This window comes from Cricetulus griseus, chromosome 2, assembly GCF_003668045.3.
Source record: "Cricetulus griseus strain 17A/GY chromosome 2, alternate assembly CriGri-PICRH-1.0, whole genome shotgun sequence".
Classification (NCBI taxonomy): Eukaryota; Metazoa; Chordata; class Mammalia; order Rodentia; family Cricetidae; genus Cricetulus; species Cricetulus griseus.
Genome location: NC_048595.1, coordinates 8,629,188 through 8,650,888, shown reverse-complemented (window position 1 = coordinate 8,650,888; position 21,701 = coordinate 8,629,188). Strand labels below are relative to the sequence as shown.

The 21,701-nt window shown below is 50.8% G+C and overlaps 1 protein-coding gene across 1 annotated transcript in view; it reads right to left on the bottom strand.

The window, feature by feature from the left end:
- The window catches only part of LOC100762705 (tumor necrosis factor receptor superfamily member 8), a 50,659-nt gene extending 29,361 nt beyond the window's left edge, over positions 1-21,298 (bottom strand). The window contains exons 1-3 of the mRNA XM_027398143.2: positions 21,236-21,298; positions 6,508-6,583; positions 26-142 (exon numbers count right to left, since the gene is read on the bottom strand). Coding sequence (XP_027253944.1) covers positions 26-142; positions 6,508-6,583; positions 21,236-21,298 — 256 coding nt within the window. The remainder of the gene's footprint in view (positions 1-25; positions 143-6,507; positions 6,584-21,235) is intronic.
- Positions 21,299-21,701: the final 403 nt, after the last annotated feature.

The window sequence follows — 21,701 nt, the reverse complement described above, 5'->3', positions numbered from 1 at the left end:
AGGGAGAGAGAGAACAGGTTCTCACCTTCCAAACAGGTCACGCAGGCTGTGCAGTGCCCATCTTCGTTCACGTAGTGGTCGGGATCACATTGCTTCCTGCAGTGGTCAGGACCCTGTGGGCACGGCTGTGTTGGAGACAACCCTGGAAAAAGCAGCAGGGAAGTTCGAGGCTCGGTCACCTCGAACCTGAGCTGGCCTTCCGTCATCCATCTCTCATACCTAAACCCCGCCCATCTCTTACTGCAACCCAAGGTTGTATCAGATGGAGGTGTGAGCCTCGCTGGAGGCCACTAAGCCAGCAGAAGGAACAGCGCAGGGTTGGGGGAACTTGGATCTGGCACTGCTGGAGCGACCCAGGGGTGGGGGAACTTGGATCTGGCATTCCTGGATTGGCCCAGGGGTGGGGGAACTTGGATCTGCCATTCCTGGAGCAACCCAGGGATGGGGGAACTTGGATCTGGCACTGCTGGAGAGATCCAGGGGTGGGGGGACTTGGATCTGGCACTGCTGGAGAGACCCAGGGGTGGGGGGACTTGGATCTGGCACTCCTGGGCAGCCACCCGACACCCAGTGGCATTGGACAATGGCAATGACGTCGTCCACACTAACACCGAGATCTGCCTCTGCTGCTAGCATCGAACGGATGGATGCAGGGGGCTGTGGAGGTCAGCAAACTCAGCAGAGGTCCTGAGTCCCCGAGGGAACTGAGGGGACTGTAGGGAGTCAAGACCCTGGAGATCCCGACCCAAGCTACTGAGAGGTCCTGGAATCACCCAGTGGCCTTCCTTCCATCTTTGAGGACTGGAGATTCAGAATGATAACGCCGAGGCAGGGGAAGAATGAGGAGTGGGCATCATCCCCCACCCCACCCCACCCACCCACCCCACCCCACCCCACCCACCCCACCCCACCCCACCCCTGAGGTCTGCAAAGGGTTCTGTCTTTTCTGACAGGGTCGGCCAGGCTTGTTCAGGTGTGTTCCCCACAGCTGAGTCACAGAACGAGCACATGGCCCAGGTGGGCCAATCAGAATACTTCGTTTTTCCCATGTGACTCCAACAGACCAATCAGAGCGTGCCATCTTTCTCACCAACGGGGGTTGGCTCAACCTGGGCACCTGGCCATGAGCGTTTTCACGCCAGGGCCTCTGGTTTTACTGCCGAATTTCCTCAAGCGCCTGGCTTGGTGGCATGTCCCTTTAACCACGCCTGGGGGTTAAATCTCAGTCTCTGAATTCCCTGCAATTCTTCCAGACTCTCCAGGACGGCTGGCTCTGTTTCCAGCCACCAATGACTCCCCTGTTGCAGGGCCTGGATCATATTTGGTGAAGCCGTGTTCGGCCAACTTCGTGAATAGAAGCCGGAGATATGCCAGGCCCTTCCCCATCCCCACTGTGTGCAAGGCCTGGAGGGAGGGTAAGGGCTCAGGACGCTCTCAGCCCGGGCTGCTCTCTCTCTCTCTCTCTCTCTCTCTCTCTCTCTCTCTCTCTCTCTCTCTCTCTCTCTCCCTCTCTCTCTCTCTCTCTCTCTCTCTCTTCTCTCTCTCTCTCTCTCTCTCTCTCTCTCTCTCTCTCTCTCTCTCTCTCTCTCTCTCTCTCTCTCTCTCTCTCTCTCTCTCTCTCTCGTCCATCGGTAAGTACTGTGGGTCATTGTGTGAGGCAGGGTGACCTTGTCACCAAGGGTCTGTAAGCAGAGACCTGGGCAGTAGCTGTCAGGAGCGTCGAAAGGCATTGTGGGCATACGTAAGGAGAGACATGGGACGACCTCTCAAATTCAAAGGTCTCTCAGCTTCCTTCCTGCACCAGCCCGCCCACGTGCACACCCTGCCACACAGCTGAGCGCTGATTTGAGAGGGCAGGCAAAATGTCAGAAATTTCCCCAAAACACGGAAGGAGGGGGGTTTTTGGTTTTCCTTTGTGGCTTGCCCGGAAACGCAGGGTCAATAAAACTCCAGCAAAATGCCCCGCCCACCACCCAGGCCTGAGGTGCTCCGCTACCTTCTGCTCAGGGCCTTAGAGAGAGGGGGAGTGGGAGGAAGGAGTGACCACTCTTTGTCAGTCTCAGCTGTTCAGTGGAGAGAGCCTAAGATGGAGATGTCACGCTCGCTCGAGAACTCGTCTCTCTTTTCTGTGAGGGAACTGTGGCCATGGAATGTCACAACACACTGTGGCCACAGTTCGCTGTGGGCAGAGGGGTGGAAAACGCCGAGAGGTGTAGGAACCAGTCCCCTGCAAAAAAGGAAGGCTCCTGGGGGGGGGCGGTGTCAGGGCTGCTGCTGCAGGGCTGAGATGGCAGAGAGGGGCGCCCAGGGGAGACAGGCATAGCCGGAGGACTACAGGCCTGAAAGCGGGAGGAGGAGCTGGAAGGGGTGACCTCTTCAAGAGTAGACAGTGAACTTGCCATTGGTCTGAGGGGAGGTGGGTGGAGGGAGGAAAGAGACGAGGGAGGCCGAGTGAAGGGTGGGGGAGGGGAACACTGTGAATTAGAATCGCCCCCTCCCATAGTGAAGCCCTTAGCTTCAATAGAACTATTTGGAGAGACAGTTTTAGGGACTCACTAAGGATAAAGGAGCCCTCATCCCATAGGATGGGGGCGGAAGGCCTCCATGAAAAGGGGAGCATATACCAAGGAAGGTGGGCGGGTCAGACTGCACGCCAGGACAAGCCCTTTGACTCTCTGTTTTCTAACCAGAGGAAAGTAATGGCCTGGAGGACCCCAAACGGGAATAGGGAGGAAGATAGGCTGGATGGAGGAAGCCAGTAGGGGGAGGGGAGGGACCCAAGAGAAGCTGGGTACGGTGATAAAGGCCTCTAATCTCAGCATTCAGGAGGCAGAAGTAAAAGGATCAAGGGTTCAAGGCCAACCTCTGCTACACAAAAAGTTCAAAGCCAGCCAGACTAACTACATGGGACACTGTCCAGTTGTCACAGAAGGCTGGTCACAAGAACACTTTCCGAATGTATGTTTATGAGTGTATGTCATGTGTGTGGATGCCCTCAGAGACCAGAAGAGGGCATCAGATCACCTAGAAGAGCTAGAGTTCACAGGCAGCTGTGAGCTGCCTAAGGAGGTGTTGGAACTGAACTTGAGTCCTCTGAAAGAGAAATCAATGCTCTTAACCACTGAGCCATCTCTCAAGCCCCACCAAAACATTTTGAAATCATTTTTGGGAATAGACACTAGTAGATACTTCCTCTGGTAGCCTGTGCAAGGCTGGAGTCCCATCTCCTGGGGCATTCAGACAACACAGGCCTAAGAGTAATTGACCAAGAGTCTTCAACTCCAGCCACTTCCCCAATGACCTTGAATAGTACTGCCTGTCCCCACCTCTAGACAGTGTGCCTGGGAAGATTTAACAGTGGGTACATAAGCCTGCAACTCCCTACCCACAGGAATCTCTCCAGACACAGTGACCTACCTCCGATGCCTGGCTGTCCTAAAAGCAGGGGCCAGTTACACTGAGCCAGTGACAGAGACTTCCTCCCACCCTCAACTTTCATAGCTAATGTCTCTCTTCCAAATTGCCATCTGTCCCTGGAGCTCAGAGATCACAGCACAGCTTTACCTCATACCCCAGCCACCAGTGCCCCTCACATGTGCTTGGGACTTTTGATCATAGTCACAGGGGACCAAAATGCTTCATAACCCTTTTCTAATCTTCAAGCCTGAAGAATGTTCCAGCAGGATTTCCTGGCATTCTACCATAACTCTTGCTGTGCTAGGGGTGGGTGAGCATTCCAGAAAGCCAGCGGTTAGGCAAACCCTGTTCCCCAGAAAGTTATAGCCTGGAGCACCCTGGCACAAACACATGTCCTGACTTGGAGCAGACAAGAACGGGAAAGGTCAGGAAGAGGTGGTGTACCACAGTCCGAGCACTAAAGATGCTGAGACAGAAGGACAGCAAGTTCAAACTAAATCTGAGCTACAGATTGAATTCAAGGCCAGCTTGGGAAATTTTGTGAGGCAAAGGAAGAGAGGGAGGGAGGGAGGGAAGGAGGGAGGGAGGGAGGGAGGGAGGAGTCAAGGATACAGCTCAGTGGTTAAAAGATCAATTGGTGCTCTTGCAGAGGACCCAGAGCCAAGTCCCAGCACTCACATGGTGGCTCACACACACCTGTAACTCTAGTTCCAGGGCATCTGACACCCGTGTTGACCTATGCAAGGGCTGCATGTATGTAGTGCACATGCATACACGCAGGCATAATATACACATGGAATTTTTAAAAATTGGGCTGGGTGTTGGTGGCGCACGCCTTTAATCCCAGAACTCGGGAGGCAGAGGCAGGCTGATCTCTGTGAGTTCAAGACCAGCCTGGTCTACAACAGCTAGTTCCAGTGAAGGGACCAGCTCCCCATTTCGGCAGCCATAACAGCCGAACAAGTATTTGTCTGACCTTGTCTTAGTCACTAAGGTCAGATGCCTGCCCCTTTCGGCAGCCATGACAGTAACACGTGCTTTTCGGACCTTGCCTTGGTCACTAGAGGTTAGGTGCCTGCCTCGTGGCAAGGAACCAATCAGAAGTTAGCTGGTGGCGCTATGCTTTACGGCTCTGGGTGTGCTTTACGGACAAGCACACAGCAATGACGCACAGAGTATAGCAACCACCCTGGGAGGTCCTATGGGCCATAACAACCAGTTGGCCAATCAACACAGGACAAGCCCTCCAAGCCTGGAGGCACACCAATCCTGAGCCTGTTCGTACCCCTAGACACTCCCCTACACTGCCCTATAAGATCTCTATGCAGCCCCTTCTAGCTGTCTTTTGCTAGCCATCCGCCATGGTGGGTGGATGAAAGACCCGAGCTAACATGGGGTTAGCTCATTAAACAACAATAAAGCCTCATGCAGTTTGCAGCAAGCTTTCTAATCCGCCTGGTGATTGGGGTGACCGTGGTCCTGGGCTGAGACCCCCGAGGCCTGAGTTTTCCTGGGGTCTAACACCAGGACAGGTTCCAAAGCTACAGAGAAACCCTGCCTCGAAAGAATGAAACAAAAATTTAAAAAAATTAAGGGAGGAGGGGAAGAAGGAAGCGAGAAGAGGAGAAAATAAAGTCTTGCAAAGGCTTCCGAGCTCCAGAAATGGCATCTGGTCACAGAGGGTGTTAGCTGTTGAGATTCTGGGGTCACAAATTCCTGTACTCTAGCCCCAGCCAATGCTGCCATGCTCATCTCTGTAACCCTGGGCAAGTCACATAACTTCCTGAACCCCAACAGCCTGATCTGCAGAGCAAAACCGTGTTAGGTCTCCAACACTGGACAAAGAGCTGAGGTACTTAACACATCAAAGCGGACCTGACCAGGTTCTCCCAGCATCCCTCAGTCCCTGCTTGTTACAGGACATGGGCTGGCATATCCACCCTCTACCCTGAGCTCTCTTCCCTATGTAATCCAGACATTTTGGTTACCCACCACTTTTGTACCTTTTGCTGTTGGGAGCTGCGTACAATTCCATTGGAGAATTTCTTGGACGGGGAGGGTCCAAACCTCCGGAGCTCCAGTCTGCATTGTATTGCAGACACTAGCTGATTTGCTGTTGAATGGCATAGCCTCAGTGGAGAATGTCCCCTAGTTTTGCAGCTCTACAGAACTAAGCATTTTGAATAGGCCTGCACCAGGGCTGAGGGCTAGGTCTACATGACAGTGAGGACTAATGGTTTGGAGGTATCTGCGGAGCTGTCTACAGGAGGAGGAACACTTGAGAGAGATCTGCTGATAGGGTCTAGGAAGATGGGACAGAAATGGTCTCAGGGTCAGGGAAGAAGTTAGATTACAGCCAGGAAGATGCTGAATAAAGGAGAGACTCCAGTTTTGCAGCATGGAATCGAGAGCTCTCTAAAAATGACAAGATGCCTGTGTCTGGTCTTTATTGCCATTGGGTTGCTAGGAATTTCCAAGTCCACGCTCCCCCACTCAGGCCAAACCTCGTGGCTTCCGTGGTTTGGGACTGAGACATGCCGGGCCACGACATTTTGCCCTCTTGGCTGCTACACTTGGTTCCCCTGTCTGCCCTCTCCCTTCCCCTCCCCCGTCTCCTCACATGGCCTGGCTCAAGGTCACGTCCACTCTGGACTCTCCCAGATGTCCCTGTCTCTGGCTACGCTCTCTTTTCTCTACAACAAACTTTCTCCTCCCTCCACCATACCTAGGCGCCGTCATGTCCTTCCTTTTTATTTCTTTTTTTCCTTCAGACAACACTAAGTAAGTAGTGAGTTGAGACGAAGAAAGTCAGCATGGCAGCCGGAATGCTCATGGCTAGAGCCCTGCATAGGCAACACTAAAACCTAAGAGGGGTCTTCATTCTTGTGGCAGCAGCAGACCTAGCCTATTTGTTGGCTTTATTCTTCCCCAGACCCTTTGACATTAGGGATGGCCCTTGGATACCTGTACCCAACCATGACCATGACAGTGTTTGCTAGCTTCTATCCAGCCCTGCCTTGTCACCAGTTCCCCATGAGGGTCATACATCAAAACAAGGAATCAACATCCTGCCCTCAGCACCCCACTCACCTGGGGGGCAACGGTGACAGCAGCTCCCAGCATAGTAATTGGGGTCTCCGGCACAGGTGGTCTTGAGTGGTCGATCCTGAAGTGTCAGAGAAACTGATGAGACAAGGCCAGACTTCTATCTTCAATGCCACCCTGCTGTCCCAGGGAGCCTGGTGCCCACCCACTGCCAAGGCCAGACTGAGACCTATATGCAGAGGTCAGGAAGAGAATCCCTGACTTGACATCTCCCCATGGAGCTAACGGCAGCTTAGTTGCAGGTGGAGCACCCAGGAGTCTCCACGCCCTGCTTTGCTCACAGCCACCACCCCCACTCAACCAGACACATACTCCAGCCAGTTCTCTCAGCTACCTTCAGGCCATCAGCCTTGGCTGCAGCTGGTCTCACCGGGCATGCTCAGAAGCCCCTCTGGAAAGAGGGCATTGACCTCTGTGTCTAACTGTCTGCTCTTGAATTTGACATGGATCAAGCTACCCAGGCTTTTCCTTTGCAACTGGCTTTTTAAAAATTGGTGTACAAAATAATGGGTTTGGGAGCAGGGCATGGTAGCACACACTTTACTCCCAGTACTTGGGAGGCAGAGACAGGCTGCAAAGCCAGCCTGATCTCCATACTGAGTTCCAGGATAGCCAGGGCTACATTGTGAGACCCTGTCTCAAAACAAAAAACAAAAAAAAAAAAAAAGAAAGAAAGAAAAAATGTTTTATTATGCAAACATGTTTATATCACTGTGCTTTCTTGCTTGCATTCACTCCTATAGCCAGCTGCTTTTCAAAATCTTTGTGAGTGTGTGTGCCTGGAAGCCAGAGGAGAACATCAGGTGTCCAGCTCTATCACTGTCCGCCCTATTCCCTTGAGAAAGGGTCTGTCAGTGAACCCAAAGCCAGGTAAACATCCAGCAGGCTCCAACTATTTTCCTGTTTCCTCCTCCCACTGCACTGGAGCAACGGACACTGGTGACCACACCTGGCTTTTTAAGTGGCTTCTAGGGATCTGAACCCAGACCCTTGTGTTAGAAAGCACACACTCTTCCCCCATTGAGCCATCTCCCCAAGCTTCTACAATCAGCCTCTTTAATTCAGTATTAAGTTTCAAGACTCATTCACTTTTTTGGAAGTCACTAATGCCAATGGCCTTGCAATATGGCCAATGTATGTCTGTTTTACTCTAGGTGGACATTTAATGCTGCTTTTTTTTTTTTTTTCTGAGACAGGGTTTCTCTGTGTAGCTTTGGAGCCTATCCTGGCACTTGCTCTGGAGACCAGGCTGGCCTCAAACTCACAGAGCTCTGCCTGCCTCTGCTTCCCGAGTGCTGGGATTAAAGGGTTGTACCACCTTTTTTTGTTTGTTTGTTTGTTTTAAGACAAGGTATCTATATGTAGCCCTGACTGTCTTAGAATATCTTTTTTTTTAGAGATTTGTTTATTTATTTATTTAGTTAGTTAGTTAGTTAATTAGTTATTGTGTACACAGTGTTCTGTCTGTCTGTATGCCTACATGCCAGAAGAGGACACTAGATCTTATTATAAATGGTTGTGTGCTACCATGTGGTTGCTGGGAATTGAACTCAGGACCTTTGGAAAAGCAGGCAATGCTCTTAACCTCTGAGCCATCTCTCCAGCCCCCAGAATGTCTTTTTATTATGATGATTATTTTTTTAAAACAGAACCTCCTCCATTGATAATAACCATTTTATTTTATGTTTTAAAGAGATTTACTTATTAGGTATACAACATTTTGCTAGCCAGAAGAGGGCACCAGATCTCATTATAGATGGTTGTGAGCCACCATGTGGTTGCTGGGACTTGAACACTGGACCTCTGGAAAAGCAGCTGGTATTCTTAACCTCTGAGCCATCTCTCCAGCCCCTATGAAGAGGATGCATGCCACCACTTTATAAAGATAAAGTCTTTATAAAATATATAGATTGATGGTCATGGTTGATACTTAAGACAGAGCTAGCAAATTAGAAATCCTAGTCATTGGTCAGCAGCATTGTAAATAATATAAGACTCTGTGTATTATTTGGGGGCCCTAATGTGATAGCAGATCTCAGGCGACTGGTGGAAAGAGTTATCATTACACACACACACACACACACACACACACACACACAAGAAAAGAAAAGAACAGGCCTCCCAGGAACATCAACCAAACAGGTCACAAGATGCAACAAGACTCGGCACCAACTCTCATATCAAGGGTGGGCAAGGCAACACAGAGGAGAAAAAGGGTCCCAATGGCAGGCAAAAGAGTCAGAGATACCCCAACTCCCACTGTCAGGCATCCCCCCCAAAACACCAAGCCAACAACCATAACATATATGCAGAGGGTCTAGCACAGACCCATGCAGGCCTTACAATTACCTCTTCAGTGTCTATGGGCCCTGCTTAGTTGATTCTGTGGCATTCTCTCCCACGTCCTCAACCCCTCTGGCTCCCACAATTCCTCCTCCCCCTCTTCTTTGGGATTGCCCAATCTCCAAGGGGAGGGACCTAATGGAGACCTCCAACCTGGGCTCTCTGCCTAATGTTTGGCTATGGCTGTCTGCATCCCACTCCCATCAGCTGCTGGAGGCAGCCTTGCTGATGACACGGGACTAGGCATCCATCTATGAGAATAGTAGAATATCTGTCTTAGAAGTTCTGTGTAGACCAGGCTGGCCTGGAACTCACAAAGATCTACCTGCCTCTGCCTCCCAAGTCCTGGGATTAAAGGTGAGTGCTAGTCTATGTGTTTATTTCTAACACAACTACAATGCAATGAGTTGACAACTCTGATTGACTGGAATCCGATTTACTTCCTTCTTTTCTTCCTTGACCCCCTTTTTTTCATGTAGGTCAGGCTGGCCTCAAATTCACCATTAACCAAGGGTAATTTGATCTCCTGGTCCTCCTGCCCCTACCTTCCAAGCTCTAGAATTATAGACATGTGCCCACAGCTTAAAACACACTCAGTTTTAAGCTGGGGCTGGAACCCAGGGTCCCAGGCATGCTGGGTGAGCACTCCACCAACGGAGCCACACCCCTAGCCTGATCCTCCACCTGAGTTTTTCAAGCACCAGCACCTGCTGTCACTAGCTGCAGTATGTGAGGCTGCCATCTGTCCAGCACGCTTGCTAGCACTCACCCATGTATGCCAGTTAGCCATGCGTGCCAGTTACCAAAAACTTTTTTTAAGTTTCAGTAGTAGCTTTGATGGGGGCACGGTGTTAATGGTTTCTTTGCATTTCTCTCATGAGTAACACCGGCCTCATTTATTCTTGGAAATCAACTCCTGGAGCTTTCTAGAGTTCTTTGAACCATAAGCCCCACTGTGGGATGGGCTTTGTCATGGTTAACTTAACAGGATCTAGAATTGTCCAGGAGACAAGCCTCTGGGCACACCTGAAAAGAATTTTCTAGATTAGGTTAATTTTAACTTGGGAAAACACACCCTGAATATTGCCAACCTGGACACACACACACACACACACACACACACACACACACACACACACGCACGCACGCACGAGAGAGAGCGAGATAGAGAGAGAGAGAGACACAGACACACACACAGATGGGTATTTCTGGAAACTTTAGCAAGCAACACCAAGGTCACTGTGGCTGGAAGGTGGGGATGTGGGTGTTAATTACATCTTTTTTTTTTTGACACATCTGAAACCATGTACTTGAAACGATAAATATAACCTAACGTACATTTAAGGCTGGGTTGTAGCTCAGCAATGGCACGTTTGCCTTGCATGTGTGAAGCCGGGGTTCCGACTGCAGCAGCTTGGAACACTGAGCCATTCACACAGCACAGTTGGGAGGTACAGAGTGTCTCTGCTACCATCCATCCATGTTACTTCAATCACCCTTTCTTTCTTTTCAGGTCACTGGGGGGCTCCCAGGAGCTTCTAGGCAGCAACCCAGCAGCACCAGCTGCAATTCCCTGACTGGCAGCACCTCCCTGAGTGTACACAGAAACCTGAGGTACAGCTAACAGAGCTGTCGGGACTCAGCCCCGTGGGGGCCTTCAGAGTGTGGGAAAGTTCTGTGTCCTTGCCCTGGGTTTTCCCTCCTGGCCTGCCTCATCATCTCACTGATAGCTGAAGAGTCTGAGAGAGTGTGGCCCTAGACCTGGAACATCTGAGCGTCACCTGTCTTCATACCTCCCTGCTGTCCTTCCCTGGTCAGTGGGGGGGGTGCGATACGGTGTATCACTCCTCCAAACCCAGCCTGCTTTCAGTCAACTCCTGCTCTATAGATAAGGAAACTACAACCCAGAGAGGCACAGCTGTCTGCCCAAACTCACACAGCAACCAAGAGCCAACACTACTGTGGGAGCCCCACAATGTCTCTATTTTCTCCCTTCTCAGCCACAGACTATCTTTAAAAAGTCCAGTGTACCAGAAAGGGCAACGAGTCACCCCATAACCCATATCAAAACTTGATTCAAAATTAAGGGACTTTCTACAATTTACACATTTTAAAATGTCAGTACAGATACTGAGGAGTCGTCTCGGCTCAAGAGTGCTTAGCACTCAGCCAGGTAGTGGTGGCACACGCCTTTATTTCCAGCACTCAGAGGGAGGCAGAGGCAGGCAGATCTCTGAGTTCAAGGGCAGACTGGTCTATAGAGTTAGTTCCAGGGTAACATAAAGAAACTGTCTCAGGGGGGAAAAAAAGTGCTTACTACTCTTTGATAAGGACCAGGTTTCAAATCCCTGACCCATATCGGTTGGTTCACATAAATAATAATAAAAATGTCAGCTCAGAGTCAAACATGCTGGCACATAGTTGTAACCCAGCTCTCCAGACGCAGATGCTGTAGGATTAAGGCCTCAAGTTCTCCCTCAACTTATATATCAAGTTTAAGGCCAGTGTGGGCTACTGAGACCCTGCCTCAAAAGGTTAAAAAAAAAAAAAGTTCATGCATATAGTTCCACCACTCAGGAGAAAGAGGCAAGAGGATCACAAATTCAAGTCTAGCCTGGGTCCCTGGTGCAGACAAGGTGAGGTTTTATCTCAAAATAAAAGGACTTGGGGGCAGGGGCCAGGGGGCAGGTGATAGAGTACCTGCCTAGAAATGAGTGAGGTCCCGGGTTTAAGCCCAACACCACTAAACAAGCAAGCAAACCTCAGTGTCTGAATCATGGGCTAAGGAATGTGAGGGCGGAGATCCAGCTAATGGACAATATTTGAATAGCCGGTAAAATCAGAATGCAGGCCATCTATTTTGCTTCTCTTTGTTGACATGGAGCCATGCTATGTGGACAAGGCTGGTTGTCAAGTTTCTCATGCCTCAGTCGTCTGAGTAGCGGGGACTTAACTGGACGTCACCATGCCTGAACACAGTAAACCGTGGCACCGGAAAAACAAGCTCAGGATGTTGAGGAGGTGGTGGTGGTGGGGTCTTTTTTCTAAAATTCTGAGCAAGTTCACAACCCGCCAGCAGGGTGCGCTATCTTCTCACTGTCCAGGGAAGCAATGGGAACCTGTCACTCAGAGCCCCGTGGAGGGAACCCCAAGTGGGGCTTAGGGAGAAAGGAGCTACTTCTCCTAGTCCCACAAAGGGACCGAACCACAGACCCTCCCATTCCTAGAGACGTAAGCGGAAGCCAAGTGGAGGTCCATCTTAGCCCCGAAGCCCACCCGGAATGCTCCCAGGCCACGGAGCCAGCCTTTTCCCACAGAGCCTCAGGAAATTCTTTGCTGCCCATTCTCATCTCCTTGGAAGAGCCAGGAGTACTGGGTTAAGCTAATGCAGTCTTGTAATGGCTGATGAGATGGCTCAGGGGGAAACGTGCGGCTTGCTGCCGAGTCTGACTTTGCGCCCCAGCACACACATTTAATGGAACCGACTCCCAACCTGTCCTCTGACCTCCACCAGGGGCCCTGGCAGAGAGGTGGTAACAGCCTCAGTGTCTGTTTATGGCAGTGTTACCCATGAACTGTAGAGCCCACCGCTGCCAGTGGAGACGAGCCCAGACAGCTGGTCAATCCCAATGTCCTCTAAGGGGCTGGGGCAAGGGGTGGGGGACTTAGCAGCTGGGCTCTGGCCTTTGCCTGGGAGGGAAGAGGGGGATCAGAAGGGAAGAGTGGGTGGGGGAAGGCCAAGGACCAAGGGGTGGCTGCTTTTAGGTGGGGTTCCCCATAGGTTCAAGGCAAAGTGACATGTCCACAGGGTGCTGAGTTATGCTACCAGAAGCTGAGGCCCTACCTGGGCAGTCCTAGTATGAAAAGAGTAACCCAAAACCTCACTGTCGCCGGGACTATTTTCAAGTTGGTTTGGTTTTCTCTAGCAGACCTGGTAATTTCACTTTTAGAAAGTCCCACCTGGTATCAGCCAATAGAGAAAGAGAGAAAGAACAGCTGGGTCATACCTGTGGGAACAAAGTCATGTCAAAGCAAAATCCCCGAGCGGGCCAGCACTGGGCAGAACTGAAGAAGTGAGCACCTGCCTCACCTCTACCTCTATGCAACAACCACCTCATAGTCAAGGTAATTAACAGTAACTGTAATACTTGAGATGTGGCCTACCACCCCAGGCAGAATTAACTGAATGAGAACCCGAATTTGCTTCCAAGTGAGAGATGAGGCTGGAGAGATAGGTCAGCAGTCACCTGGGCTTGCTGCTCTCGTGGAGGACCCGAGTTCAGTTCCCAGCACCCACATGAGGCAACTTTCAACTGCCTGTAACTCCAACTCCAAGGGATCTGATGCCCTCTCTGGCCTGCAGGGTACCTACATGCATATATAGAAGATCCTGTTTTTGTTTTTCATTTTTAAAGAAAGTGTGAGACAGACTGGAAAGAAAGAATTATAAATGCTGCTCCCCACAACCAGGAAAAGCCAACTTCACCCCCATTTTAAAGATGGGGAACTGAGATGCAGGGAAATTAAGAAACTCTACTGGGGCTGGGCATGTAGCTGAGTTAGTAGAGGGTCTGTATACAAAGCGCTGTGTTCTAGCCCCAGGACCACATAATCTAGGCATGGTGGTCCATACCTGTAATCCCAGCACTGGGGAGGTGAAGGCAGAGGAATCAAATGGAGAGTTCAAGGCCAACATGGGGTATATGAGAGCCTGTTTCTAAATGTTTCAGGCAGGACTTGAACTCCTCTTGCTGATGCTCCTACCCACAGGCTGTGGGCGTGGCTGCACCCAGTGCTCTGGGACCCCCATTCCTATCCCTACCGCCCCAGACTCTGGCTGCAGTCTGAAATGCCTCCTTCCCCCTCATTCCCACCTGTCCCTGCCTCTACCTGAATTGTGGTTTCACCCCACCCCCGTCCGCCAGCTCCTCCTCACCTTCCTGCCATCCCCACTTACAATACAGACACCAGAAAGGTCTTTGCTTTGAGTTGTGAACCTAGCCTTTTAACAGCTGAGCCATCTCTCCAGCCCTGAAAGGGGTTTGTTTTATTGCCTTTGTTTCTGTGGTACTTCGGAAGAACTTGCAGCCTGGTGCATGCTGGGCAAGCACTCTGCCACAGAACTACACCTCCAGCCCCCTTTGTTTATCCTCTGTTTTTATTTTGAAGGCCTCATTAAGTTGCCCAGTCAGGTCTTGAACTTGTGATCCTCCTGCCTACAGACCTATACCACTGAGTCTGGCTACTATCAAAAGCTTTTTTTCTCCTTTACATATATTCAGATTATTTTATGTGTATGTGTTTTGCCTGCATGTAGTATGTGTACCATATGTTTACTTGGTGCCCTTGAAGTCAGAAGAGGTATATTATCCCTGGAACTTGAGTTATGGATGGTTGTGAGCCACCATGTGGGTGCTGGGAATTGAACTCTGGTCCTCTGCAAGAGAAACAGGTGCTCTTAACCACCGAGTCTCTCTCCAGGTACTACCAAAGGATCTTTGAAACCACACTATTGAGTTCTTCTCCATAGGGTGCTGGTACCAAACTGTTCAGACTTCCCAGCCCCCTCAATCAGGAGCCAAAGAAACCTCTTCTTCTGTGTGTGAGCCTAGCCTTTAACGGCTGAGCCATCTCTCCAGCACAGAAACCTCTTTTTAAAAAACATTTGACATTTAAAATATTGATGATAATGATGCCTCTCTGTGTGTATGTATATGAGAATGTGTGTGTGTGTGTGTGTGTGTGAGAGAGAGAGAGAGAGAGAGTACGTGTGCAACACACAGTCACACACATAACCATAATGCACTTGGGGAGGTAAGAAGACAGCTCTCAAGAGTCAGTTCTCTCCTTCCACCTTCCCTTCTTCAAGCAGGGTCTTTCATTGCTTCTGCTACCTAGACCCCCTGTTCCCACCTCCAACCTCATCTGGGCTTACAGGTGCGTGCTTCTATGTTGGCTCTAGGGCATCAGGCTTGTGCAATAAACACTTTCACCCAGTGACCCGTCTAGTCAGTCCCGAATAAAACCTCTCTGGAGCACTCAGCCTCATGCATTTTGTTACAACAAGCACATACGACCCAGGCCACATCTTCCGTCTGCAGAGCTGGCAGGGCAGGCCAAGTCCTCAGGCACATGTCTCCTCTTCCACACCCTCTCTAAACTCTTTGCTGTAAGGATGGGTGACATTAGACAGAGCCCACCCGCCCAATCCCCAGGGATCTCCCACTGCGGGACTCATGGAGTCTTGGCATGAGTGAAGTCCCCAGTAGGTAAAGGTGCATGCTGCCAAGACTGATGACGTCAAGTTCCCAGGACCCACCCGGTGGGAGGAGAGAACCAACTCCCGAAAGTCGTCCTCTGCCCTCCACATGCACATCATGGCATGCATGGTCACACAGACGTGACACAAGTAAATGACTGCAATCAGAAAGAAGGATGAGGGCGGTGTGGGAGGAAGGACGGAAACTGCATCAAGATGGAAGATAAATGAATACATTTATTTATTTATTTATTTTTGGGTTTTTGAGCCAGGGTTTCTCTGTGTAGCTTTGGAGCCTATCCTGGCACTTGCTCTGTAAACCAGGCTGGACTCGAACTCACAGAGATCCGCCTGCCTCTGCCTCCCGAGTGCTGGGATTAAAGGAGTGCACCACCAATGCCGAGCTAAATGAATACATTTAATAAGAAAGAAAGAAAGAAAGAAAGAAAGAAAGAAAGAAAGAAAGAAAGAGGAAGAGAAAGAAAAGGGATGGTGATACATGCCCGTGATCCCAAAACTTGGGAGGTAGGAGAAGGAGGATTTGGAGTACAGGGCCAGCTGTAGCTGCGTAGTGAGTTATCAGGCAGCCTAGACTGTCAGTAGAGAGGGGGGGAGGAAGAGGAAGAAGAAGAGGAAGCTGGTAGGAAGTTGTCAAGTATTAGAAAACATTAGTGTATTCACAAGGAACCCGGTCAGGTCTGGATTGTTAGTGTAAGTTTAACTCACCTCCGTGGGACCCAGTGAGCCTGCAATGGCTTCAGAAGATGCAGGCAGATGGGCCAGAGCCCTGGAGAAGATGAGGACAGAGGAAGCAACTGAGAAGGACAAGGAGGCCCCTGGCGCCTCTCTAAGAAACCCCGTTCTGAGACCTCTTTCAGCCCCCCACCCTACTGAGAACCATCAAATAATACACCTGTGTTATTTGTGACAGTTCCTTACAGTAGCAAGAGGAAACTAATACAATGTCACCAGGCTGATGAAAGAGCCTAACCCTGGCTGGAGAGATGGTTCAGCGGTTCAGAGCATTGACGGCTCTTCCAGAGGATCCCGGTTCAGTTCTCAGCACCCATATGACAGCTCACACCTGTCTGTAACTCCAGGTCCAGGTGATCTGATGCCGTCACACAAACATACATGCAGGCAAAACACCAGCACACATAAAAAATAAGTCATTAAAAGTACAAGGGTACGCACACATGCCCATGCGAGAGACAGACAGACAAAGAGGGAGAGATGTTAACCCTGGGCTGGCAAGAAACAGTAGACTGAAAGGTGCCGAAAATCTGTGGAGTCTTAGGCGAACTTAGTAAGACAATTCCAGTGAGAAGGGTTGATGCTGCTGGCGGTGACCCAGAATGCACCAGGAAGTCTGTAGTTACTCTCGTACTAGAGAGCTAGATCAGAAACTGAAGTCTTTTGAAGCATCCACACTTGAATAGCCCCACTTGACACCTGAACTTGGGCAAAAATAGAATTCGTATTCCTCCCAAGCACCTATTATGTCTCCTCAGGGTTTTCCCACTATCCAGCTGGGTGCCCACCCCTAGATACAGCTAGAACCCCCCCCAGCCCCTCCTCTGCTTGCCCCTCTCCTGACAGCTGCAATCACTAGCTCCTGTTGTTAAGGAAGATGTGGCAACTGATTGGGCTGCCCAGTGATAGTGGGGCCACAGCCCGCTGAGATCTGCACAGCTCAACTCCTCCCTTACCTCCTCCTTGAGGTGCTCCCTCCTTGCTCACTCTGGGCTAGCCACACTCACCACCTTCTTCCCGCCCCCACTTCAGAGGCCAAGCTCTTCTGCTAATCTCTCTTAGACAGATCCCTTGCTTTTGGTGTGTGTGTGCATACATGTGTGTGTGTGTGCATGAGTGTGCATGCATGTGTGTTTTGTGTGCACGTGCGTGCATGTGGTGTGTGTGTGTGTGTGTGTGTGTGTGTGTGTGTATAGCTGGTGTGTCCTCTGAAAGGCTGCCTTGTCCGCAGGTCCAGCCATGTACGTCTGCTACTTGGAAAACTGCAGCCTGATCTTAGCTTGGCCATCCCCAAGGTCAGAGCACAGTTCAACAGAATCACTCAGGCCCAAACTAGGCTAAGCTGCCAATGCAAGGACCCCCGGCCTCAAGGGCTCGCCGACCTTCCTTCTGTCCTGAGATGCAGCAGATGCTGCCGTGTGCAGACCTAGAAATGAATCACATCTTCCCATGAAGCCCTTGGGTCAGATATGAGTGGAAGCCGCAGAAACTTCCAGTAAGGGTTGTCCTAGTCCCAGCAGAACTGCTCTCAAGCTGAGTAATGCAGCTGCCCTGCAGTGGCCTCTGAGCTCTTGCGGCAGCATCCATCTCAATCGAGGAAGGCAACCTTTTATTAACAGAAGCCATAGTCAGCTGGGCGGTGGTGGCGCACGCCTTTAATCCAGGCACTCGGGAGGCCGAGGCAGGCAGATCTCTGTGAGTTCGAGGCCAACTGGTCTACAGAGTGAGTTCCAGGACAGCCTCCAAAGCTACCGAGAAACCCTGTCTAAGGGGGGTGGGGGGGAGGGGAGGGGGGGACCGGGGCGAGGAGAGAAGCCATAGTCTCCTCTGGCACTCCCTTTCTGGGGCATCCTATGGAATAATGCCTCTAGGCAGAATTTGACTGGTTCTGGAAGTCACTTCCCCGACAGGATCCAAGAAAGCTCTCCTGCCCTCTGTGGTGTACCAGGGTCACCTTTACGCCCACTGGGCATGCTCCACCAATGGAAGCCCAGTAGCAGGCTGCATGTTGCAAAGACTCATTCATGAGAATTCCCCTATGAGAATCTCGACAAAGCCAAAGCTGGAGGAGGGCAATCAGAGGGGAGCTGTGGGCAGGAGGTATCTGGGAAGACATGAGGGGAATTCTAAACCCATGGAATTCACCAGAAGTCAGGGCCCTATACCATCTCAGGGAGTCTGGAGGAAAAGAATGGAATCAGGGGGAACTCTGCCTCTCTGGACTTGCACCACCCGAGTCCCAGAGAATATTACAAAATAAGGCTCATCTCCTTCTCAGAAAACATGCTGTCACCAAAGCGGCAAAAGTTGAGAAAAAGCAGGAGTTGGGAAAAGGATTTGAAATTTCAGACCAAAAAAAATTTTTTAAGGACAGGAACTTTCTATGTAGTCCAGACTACCTTGGAACTTTGTTTGTATGTATGTATGTATGTATGTATGTATGTATACTATTTATTTTGTGTGCATGCGTATATGTGTATGTGCATGCTCACACATAAGCCACCGTGTACATGTGGAGATCAGAGAACAATGCCCATGAGTTAGTTCTCTCTTCCAACATGTGAGTCCTGGGAATGAAACTCAGGCTGTCAGGCTTGGTGGCAAGTGCCTTTACCGACTGAGCCATCTTGCCAGTCCTACCTGTAGCCTTCCAATCCTTCTTGCCTCAGCCTCCCTAGGGCTGGGATTCCAGGCATGTAGTACCCAGCTTTTTAAATAGGTTTTTTGGGGGATGGGGAGATGTTGTTTGGTTGTTTGGCTCTTGGGTTTTGGTTTTTGGGACAGGATCTCTCTACATAGCCCTGGCTAATGTAGACCAACTTGGCCTTGAATTTAGAGAACCATCTGCCTCTGCTTTCTGAGTGCTGGGATTGAAGTCGTGCAACACCATGCCCAGCTCTAAATAGCTTTTTGTTTGTTTTGTTTTTGTTTCCTTGCTAATGTTGGTTTAAATAGGAGTTCAAACCTCAACTGACAGGAAAGGTGACAGAAGTCTTGAGGGACCAAAATGGAGAATCTTCCTGGACAGGCGGCTCCTCCACAGATACCCCAAGTCCTGCCATGAAAAGCCCACAGATTTGAGATTTGATGTTCAGCCTACAGTCACTGGGAAATGCAAATCAGCATAAGAAGGATATAGCCCCATTCAAGACCACAAAACAGAGATTGATAAGATCAAGTGTCGGTTAGGATGTGGGAAGCTGCTACTGTCTTACACTGTTGTGGGAAAAAACATTGCCCAGCACACTGGACGGCGTGTCATTTAAAACCAGCGCACGTCTGCCCTGTCAACCACTGGTTTTCTCTTGTCTCTTCTCTAGGAAAGAGCCACTCTTACTCCCCAGACAGCAAATACACAAAAAACAATGATGGGGCCACTCAGTGGCACACACCTTCACTCCCAGCATTTGAAAGGTAGAGACTGGCAGATGTGTCAGTTCAAGGCCAGCCTGGTCTACACATCGCATTCCAGGCCAACCAGGATGACACACTGAGACCCTCTCCCATCAAAACAAAACAAAAAAGCAGTGGTGGGAACTTCACTGTCTGTACACCAGGTATGTGAATGGGTAGATGGTGTACTCCCCAAGACCTACTCGAGACTCTGTAAAAGCCAAATGAGGAGTCATGATTGGGTGTGGTGCCTGACTGTAACAAACCCAGCACTCTGGAGGTACCAGCACAAAGATTAGGTATTTGCAGACATCCTTGACTACATGAGAGTTCAAGACCAACCTGAGCTACACAGAGCCTATTCTCAAAACAAAAACAAAGACAAACGGCTTGCCTAGCACACCCAAAGCCCTGGGCCCAACCTCACACATGTGACTATATTACATCAAACATGGAATCTGAGTAAGCAGGAGGGGAGGGAGGAGGTCAGTTCAAGACCATCCTTGGCTACAGAGCAAGTTGGGGGCCAGTCTGAGCTACATGAGACCTTAAAAAACCCTCTATGTATTTTGATAAAAAGAGATTCAAATACAGATACGCATTTGTGCAAGCCTGCAAATGATATAGGAAGGCGCGAGCATGGTTACAGCTTGGGAGGAATTGGTATTAAGAAATCGGCTTTATATAAATAAAATACTTGCATAATTAAAAAAAGAAATCGGCTTTATCATAGCATTTATAGTTTGGGGGGTGTTGAGTACATTGTCTATTTTAATTTCAAAAGTGTTTTCAGGGGCCTGAGAGATGATGGTTCCATGAGCAAAGGTGCCGGCTGCCAAGCCTGATGACCTGAGTTCTATTCCCCAAGCCCACAAGGTCAAAGGAGAGAACCAGCTCTCAAAAGTTGCTCTCTGACCCCCACATGCACTTGAGAGTGTGTTCCGGCCTCTGACCAAGAAAGTTCCCACTTTGTATAATAAAGGAAGGAGACGGGCTTCACACACTGGCCAGGGCTCCCCCTTACACATCACACCCTTCCCTTCACCTCCAGGGTCCTGTCGCTCTTACCTCCCCAGATGAAGGGGTATGGGGCAGGGGGAGAGGGGTCCTCTGCTCACCTCTGCCCTCTCCAGGGCAGGTGTTATTACACTGCCCATTGGGGATGGAAGGGCCACCTCATGCCCGCAGCCTGCCCTGTCTCCACCCCTTTCCTCACACCTCATGCCCACACCGGCCTGGTACTGTTCCTTGCCTCCCCTCCCCCAGCTTCCAGGCAGCTATGGACCTTTTTTTCCCTATGCTGACCCAGGGTTTCACGTAGTAGGTTATACCTGACCCATCTGAGTGCCCCGTCCTTCCTACATCCTAATGCCCAGTGTGGTGTTGTCTTCTAGGAAGTGTCCAGTTTTCCTAACTCATTGCCCAGACTCATTTCTGGGGCGTCCAAACAACGGAGCCAGAGACACCACTGGCGTTCCTGGGGACAAGCGTCCACCATGTGCTCCAGGGCACCCAGCCCACACCCAGCTCCAGGGCTGGCCAGACCGTCTTCTCTTTCCCTCCTCTCTTTCCTGAGACCTTCCAGCACCACCAGCCGGATATCATCCTCCAGCCTAAATGGCCCACACAGGTTTCTTTTCATCTGTCCAGGACACCACCACCCCCACCACCCCCACCGGCCAACCCCGACCTGCTGTAAGGGGACACGAACAGCTTTCTCTTGCCCCGACTCAGCTCACGGAGAATGAATGAACTACTTACTCCCAGCCATGTACTACCTGCGGGTGTGAAGAGACGGGGCTCTGTGTTTGCCCTTCGGTGACCCACCCACCTGTGGGTGCTTGTCTATTGCAGTTGCCTCCCGCGCTGCCGCACTCCGGTTTGGGTGAGGGAATGAGGAGAGGAGTGGCCCTGTCCTCCCCTGCTGCAGACGCCGCCTGGGGGCTACTGCCCCCTCCTCCTTACCTTTGGGAAGGCTCGAAGCATCCCCAGGAGCAGCAATCCCAAGGCCGCGCGGAGGGCGCTCATCCTGTCTCCCGGAGTTTATAGCCGCAGCGCCTGGTCACCTGCCGGCACCCTGCCTCCCACGGTGAAATCACTTCTAATGTGGCTGCGCCTTCCTCGGGTTCAGACCTAATTCTTCCCTCCCCCCTTGCCACCTGTGATGCAGCGATCTGCTTCCCTGTGAAGCCTAAGAGAGAAGGGGCCACCGCGTGCAGAGATGACTCAGGGCTAGCCACAGCGCACACACTCAGGGGGCTCCCCTGAGGCACGCGCCCTGCACTTTGAATGGTCCGCCCCGGATTTGAGGAGGAACCGGGAAGGCAGCTCAACCCTAAAGGTGCAGGGCGCGGGAGTTTGAGAGGTATCCGGAGTCCTGAGGCCCCCAGCCCCATCCCTAGCCCAAGGAAGGGTGAGCCGGTTTCCTGCT